At 55.0% G+C, this 6,873-nt stretch overlaps 1 protein-coding gene across 1 annotated transcript; it reads right to left on the reverse strand.

Annotated features, from left to right (window-relative positions):
- Positions 1–513: 513 nt before the first annotated feature.
- FGF19 (fibroblast growth factor 19) lies at positions 514–5,673 on the reverse strand. The gene is made up of 3 exons (XM_032490476.1): positions 5,263–5,673; positions 4,781–4,884; positions 514–2,077 (listed from the first exon to the last, which is right to left on the reverse strand). The coding sequence occupies exons 1-3, from the start codon at positions 5,501–5,503 to the stop codon at positions 1,763–1,765; spliced, it is 660 nt and encodes a 219-aa protein (XP_032346367.1). The 5' UTR covers positions 5,504–5,673; the 3' UTR covers positions 514–1,762.
- Between the last annotated feature and the right edge of the window lie 1,200 nt (positions 5,674–6,873).

Consider the following 6,873-nt stretch of genomic DNA (forward strand, 5'->3'; position numbering starts at 1 on the left):
ATTCTAGAACATTCAGGAGCACCTGCCCCCAACAGAGAATTACGTGTGAGCGGGATGACAGACACCTCGACTTAGGCCACTGTCAGCTGGGGTTTTCTTCCTGCAGCTGAAGACGCTTGTCACACAGTGGCGTCCTTACCACCGACTCTTGGCAGAGATGTGGCGGGAGGAACCTGGCACCCAGGCACAAAGGGCAGCTGGGTCCAGTCCAGGCTTTTCTTTTTTTTTTTTTTAAGAGTATTTTTATTTTGTCAGGGGGAGGAATTAGGTTTTATTTATTTTAATGGAAGTACTGGGGATTGAACCCAGGACCTTGTGTGTGCTAAGCACAAACTCTATCACTGAGCACAGTCCCAGACACAGCAAACACTCAGAAAGTCACCCCCTCGCCCCCAGCCTTCCCCTTTATCCCTCATAAATATTCTAATTGGATAGCGGAATGCAATTTTTGATACAAACTTTAATGTAGAAAAAAAACCCCTCATGTACATACAAAAATACAATTTGGGGGTATAAATAAAGTAAGAAAATAATGAGATGTACATAGCAAACAATAAATTACTCATAAATATCCTGCTGGAAACCAAGTGCTGGGGAACGGACTCGATCTTCCTGCTGCTTTCAGCTCTTCCTTTTCCTGGCTTTTGAATGAAACATTCAGGTTTACCTAAAGGTGGGAGGCTGCCAAGTCCCGATTCACAAAATGACCAGGGCAATGGGCTGGAAAGAGGGAGGCAGCTTCTGGAAGAGGGCGGTCTGCTTTTTTCAGGTCAACATCCACAGCTGCTTAAGAAAGGAGGGAGAGCCAGACCTCCCCAACATGAGGTGGGAGAACCAGGAGGGGGTGGGTAGGATGTGGGGGTCCCATCTCCAGGGGCCGTCATGTGAAATCCACACAACTTGAAATCTGATTCCCTGGAAACCCCGGTCACAGTGGCAAGGCAGGACTGCTGAGATGGGCTGTCCCTCTTGAGCAGGTAACCATGTGGCCATTCACTTTAGAGGAACCAGCACAAGCCTGGGCAAGTGTTGGCCACATGCGGGGTGCTGGTTGTGGGGTGGGGGTGGGGAATAGCTGCTTTCTGCCTTGCGCGGAGTCCAGCGGAGGTTATCCGTCCCAGAACCAGCCATCGCAGAGCTCTTAAGATCTACCCAGGCTGGAGGGAGCCTCTGGGCTCCCCCTGCTCCTAAAGCCTGTGGGCAGTGCCTGCACCCAGTTAGTTCTATCCTGGAGGGAACTGGAGAGGGCCAGTGGTCCTCCTTGGAGACAGCATCTGGAGCAGTTCTAACCTCCAGCAGAGTCAGATTTACCGGGGTTTCAAAGTTGATCACCTGTACATAAATTTAGAATGACTGTTTTCTTCTGGTTGCCCCTGCTTGGAATTGATGGGGAGAACTGCAGAGAATGTCAGCTTGGCATAAGAACTGCACCAAAGGTAGTGAGTTCCCCCATCAGTGGAGGTATTCAAGGGTAGTACAGCAACCTCTCCAGCAATGGCAAAGGTGCGGGGGAGGGGGGGCTCTGGGGTAGGGAGAGGCTGGGCGGGAGGGGGAGCGGCTTACAATTTTATGATCATACAAGTCTATCCACTAGAAACTGGCACCGGCAATGTAAAACTTTGTATATGTACAAGTTCTAAATGTTTCTTCCTAAAGCTAAATAGAACATGGATTCAGGATCCTACTTGTAGAAAACCCACTCTTCGAGCACCACAGCCTGGGGTCCTGGTCTCCAGGGGCCGAAGGGAGGACCGAGCCTCCGTTATTCGTGGAAGCTGGGACTCTTCACCACTCCCAGTTTGGTGGCGATCCCAAAGGGGTCCATGCTATCTGTTTCCAGGGGCAACGGAAACAAATTGGGCTCCAGGTGGTCCTGGAGTTCCTCGGGCTCTGCTGGGATGCTGGAGAGCATGGGCAGGAAGTGGGACAGGGGCAGAAAGCCCTTGCCCTTGTACAGCTGCCTCTGCCTGGAACTGCTCAGAGAGACAGGGAGATGGTGTTTCTTGGACCAGTACACGTTGTAGCCATCAGGGCGCATCTCCTCCTCGAAAGCACAATCCTCGGCCGAGTACTCAGTCTGTGGAGCAAACAAACAGCCTGTGAGCAGCAGTGGGTACCCACAGGGGTGTGATGCCAGCAGAAGTAGCTGAGAGACCAGGCACAGGTGGTCGTGTGTGCTACATACTGCTGCTCAGGCCTGCACCATACGCCGTGTGTATGTGTACGTGTGCATGTAGTTAAAGGTTATAAAGTATGAAGGCATACATGGTACATATGTATATATATATATATAAACTTATATCTATTTAGTATAATGTCCTATATACACGTATATAAAGTATAAAGAAAATATTAGAGTAATATATTCATTAAATACATTACATTGTATTAATACATAAACATAATAAATTATGTAACATTAAATACATGTTCAAACATTAAACATAATAAACATACGCTTTATATATAAATATGTGTACTTTGTATGCCTTTATACCTTATAACCTTCAACTTACACACTTCAGGTACATTTCATGTGTGTTTCATGCATATACTCAGACATATCTCGTGCAGATCCTTTATTTTCTTCACTAAACCATGTCACTTTTTAAACTTAGTCTTGTTCTGAGCAGTAGCCATTAAAATCACAGGCATGACATGCTTCCCATAATTATTGACATTAAGAAGTCCCTTGTATCTACTGGCACCGGGAAGCACTGCTAAACTGTGTTATCCTTTTAGGATCAGGCTTTTAATTAAGCGTCACAAGTCATCCAATCTGGGGCCCAGATTAAAGAATCCATTCCCCACTTAGATCCAAATGACTGAGCGGTTCTGAGCCTTTTTGTCTGGTGCCCTTGTCAGAAACCTCAGCCCCCCCCCCCCCCCCCCCCCCGCTTCTTCATTCAGTAGCTGGGGCCCTCCAGGCAGCCTGCCAGGATCAAGATAAAGGCAGCCCCCTCCCCCCGGGCCAGGAAGAAGCCTGCACCCCGTGGGTGGCCGGAAATGTGGCCAGAAGGACGGAAGGAAACCAGTCCGTGGTCCCAGAACACTGGTAGCTGAGATGCCAGTGAGAAAGTCATGTCCCAAACTGAGGAGGGGCTTGACATCTTGGGGACACATGGAGGACGGCCAAAGGCAGGGAGCCAGGAGGGCTGGGCCGTAAACTATGCTGGGAGGCACCCGGTCTCATTTCTGCCCAAGCCTACAAAGGTCGCTGAACTGCAGGTGGGTGAGCACTGTGCTGATAAGGCCCTGATAAGGCCCGCATCTAATGAAGCAACACGCTGGGCTCCTGCTCAGGGAAAAGGTGGCCAGACAGCAGGGGAAATGCAAATTCATAAACAAGGGAATTAAAGCCAAGTGGGGCGACTGTTTCACTCTGCTGGTTCTTTGGGAGAAATTAGCATCTCATTTTCTTCTCCATTGAGAAAATGGAAGGATTTCGAGTTTCTAGGAGAAGGTGGAATTTGGTGGTGTTTTTTGTTTGTTTGTTTAATACTCAAGTTTTGCTAAATCACGACCATGGGATCTAGAGGCATTAAGAGAATTTTAGGTGAAGAGACCCTCACCCCACAGTTTGGACTAGAATAGTAGGTTAGATCCATCTGCTCCTGCAGACACGCCACTGGTGCCGCACCCATAAGTAAATGTCAGGGTAACAAAAGTTGCCATTGCGGGTTTGCAGTGGCTCTGGGTATCAGCTTTCAGCAAGCGCCCACCTCCTTCCTTGTCCTTTTCACTCAGGACTCTCCCATAAAACTTGCAACAGATACTCTGGACAAATACAAAAAACGGGGACCTAGAGCCACAAAACAGTATTGAGACACTAAAAAGATTCGTGCTGCGGAGACCCGGCGTCTGCATCTTTTCTGGAGGGCGGGGCATCCCAGAAGGAGCGGTCCCCTCCCTCCCCCCTCGCCCCTGCGCTTCCATCTGAGCCCCCGGCGCAGCGGGCTGCAAGGAGGCCCTGCGCAGGGCCGGGACCTCACACAGCCTTCTCTGTGCGCCCGGGGGCGCGGGCTCCCTTTGAACTCTCAGCCTTTGTTCTGGCGACCAGAGACCGAGCATCTGCACACTTCCTGCCCGGAGACCCCTGTGGTTACCTGAGCCTCCCCAACCCGCCCCCGCCCTCCCCCCAAAAGCCTTTGCAGTACAGGTGAGCCCAACTCGAGGATAAGCACACCCCCGGATGTTCCCCTATGGCGTCTGCAAAATACCCGTTTTTCTAGTAGATGAAAATTAATTTAAAAAAAAAATCTTCAATCCCAAATATGATTTTTCTTCTAACTTATTTGAAGATTGACTTAAAAAAAAGATCCAAGTTGTGTCTACACACTTTTGCTCTCTTTCCTCCCTTCCTTTTTTTTTCTTTTTCTTTCTTTCTTCTCTTTCCTTTTTTTTAACACTGCAGGGAGGGAGCTGGAGGCGAGCACCACACATGCACAGGCAGAAGCCCGAAAGGCAGGAGGTGGGCTTCCCCGTTTAATATCGAAGAGCCTAGTAATGGGTTTCCTCCGTCCAGCTGGACCCGCCTTTGGCTCCAGTGGAAATGCAAAGGCGGGTCTCACCCGTTCTCCAGCCATAAACTTCCATATTAGAAAGCTGGACATTAGCTTAATCCCGCCCTTGCAGTCTTCCCCTCCGATCTCCATGCGGGCCCCGCGGAGGAAACGAGGAAACCCTGGATTCGTTCCAGAGTGCCCTCCTCCCCTTCAGGCTCCCGCCCGGGGACCGGCAAAGATCCCGCCAGCGCGTCTTGCCGGATGGAGACACCTACCAGCCCTTCCATCTTGCCGTCGGCGTCCATGCAGAGGTACCGGACGCTGCGGTCGCCCTTGATGGCCACGGTACGCAGAGCGACTGCCCTGATCTCCATCAAACCTGGCCGAAAAGACAGCAAAAAAAACTGGAGCCGGGACCCGCGGGGCCCACAACACGTAGATGTGGTTGGTCTGTGTACGGGCCGGTGCACCCCACCACTCCCCCAGTTTCTCTCGAAGTCTGGGGACCTAGGAGTTGGGGGGGGGGTCCAAAGGAGCCCAAGGTGGGGCAAGGGGAGGGTAACGCGTGGGTGCAGTAGGTCCACGCACTCATCTCCCCTTCCCCCAGCTCCTTCTGAGGCCGGGGGGGTCCAGGAATGGAGTAGAACGTAGAGGGGGCCAAGACTTGGGGTTCCTGGTAGTGGGGAACTCGAGGGAGCCTAGGTGGGTAAAGGGAAGAAGGGCGCTGTGGCGGGTGAGGGGCCCGGCGGGCACTCACTGTGCGCGCTCTGGCCCCGGGCGCAGTCCACGGCGCCGTCTGAGTGGATGCGCAGGAAGCAGCTGAAGAGGCCGTTGGGACCGGAGGTGTACAGGTGCCGGAGGCGGACGGACTCGCCCCAGCCGTAGTGCACGTGCGGCCCAGCATCCGAGAAGGCTAGGGGGCGCCCGGCTGCGGCCAGCCAGAGGCCGGCCAGGACCAGGGCGCGAGCCACGGCGCACCGGCTCGGAGGGCTCCGCATGGCACCTCCTTCGTGCTCGGGGAGCAGTTCTGGCGGCGAGGGTGCGGGAGAAGCTGGGCGGCAGCCGGGACGCTCTGCGGGGCTCAGTGCGGAGGCGGAGTGGCCGCGGCCCTGAGACGGCGGTGCGCTCTGGGTACCTAGGCACTCCTACTCCGACGGCGCGGCGGCTGGCGGCCAGCGACCTTATATAGCGCGTCTTGCCCCCGACACCAACCATTTCTTATCGGGATTGCATCAGCCCTCCGCCCCCCACGCACACCCACTCACACCCCGCCTCCGACCCAGCCCCTCCCTGGGCCCCGCCCGGGTGACCCCGCCCTGGCCGCCCAGATCTGGGGCAGAAGGAGGCCCCGCTTCTCGGCAGGCTTCGGGGGAGCTCCACCCCGCGCGCGCTGTGGCGAGGCCGGCGGCCAGGTCGCTCTTGGCTGGGCGAGTTTGATTTTATAAAGAAAGTAGACAACAGAACCCGCCTCCAGGCCACAGGCTCCGCAGGGAATGCGCTCGTCGCGGGGCGCTAGCAGGGACGCGGAGCTGGAATCCCGGGACCTGAGGCTGGGGGCACTGATTTTTCCATCTTTCCCTCTTGTCGGAAAAGCCTCGCCTCGGCTTTGAGCCCTCTACCCTTAAAAGCCCACATCCACTCGCTCCCGCCAGTGTCCCAACCCTCAAGTCTCCAGAGGTAAAGCGGTCCATTAGAATTTCCCCTGCAGCTCAGACCCTCTCACGTTCTCCAGCTTTCTGTTCTCGCGAGCCCTGCCCGCACCCTCCCTTTCTCCTGGTAAATTGTCCCCCGACTGGAGGCCGGGCGCGACCTCCCCTCTCGGGGAAACAATGGAGGCGCGCGGGCGAGCGCTAGATGGCGCTTCAGCCCGGGTTTCGGCCTGGGGCTGGCTCCGCGTCCCCTCGCCGCCCCGCCTCTGCCCCGGCCCGGCTCACCGCGGTCCCCGGAGATGGAGCCTGGGAGGGTGGTCTCGGGGAAGGCGCCTTTCGGGGACAGGGCGGGCTTGCGAGCTGCAGTTCAGGAAACCCTGACTTTACAGGGCGCACGGCGCAGGGAGGCTTCTCTATTTTGGAGGTGCCTTTTGTCGGAGATCGGTCTTTGGGTCCTTGCGCGCTTCTCGGGTGCCAGGGCGCGATACTTGCGGAGGGCCAGGGGAGCGCCTTACCTGATGGGGAGGGGCAGAGCAGCAATGATGGGCGCCGCTAGGGTCGACACAGGCACCAGATGGGGAATTTGGGGCCACTCGACGAAGTGGCTCCCGCAAACCAGATACCTTCTCTGATGAGGCTCTGGGAGAAAGACAGCATCCAGAGGATGCGCGCTGGCGGGAAAGAGAGGGCTCCTCCTGGGGGCTTTGGCTCAACACTGA

This window comes from Camelus ferus, chromosome 10 (genome assembly GCF_009834535.1).
Source record: "Camelus ferus isolate YT-003-E chromosome 10, BCGSAC_Cfer_1.0, whole genome shotgun sequence".
Taxonomy (NCBI): Eukaryota; Metazoa; Chordata; class Mammalia; order Artiodactyla; family Camelidae; genus Camelus; species Camelus ferus.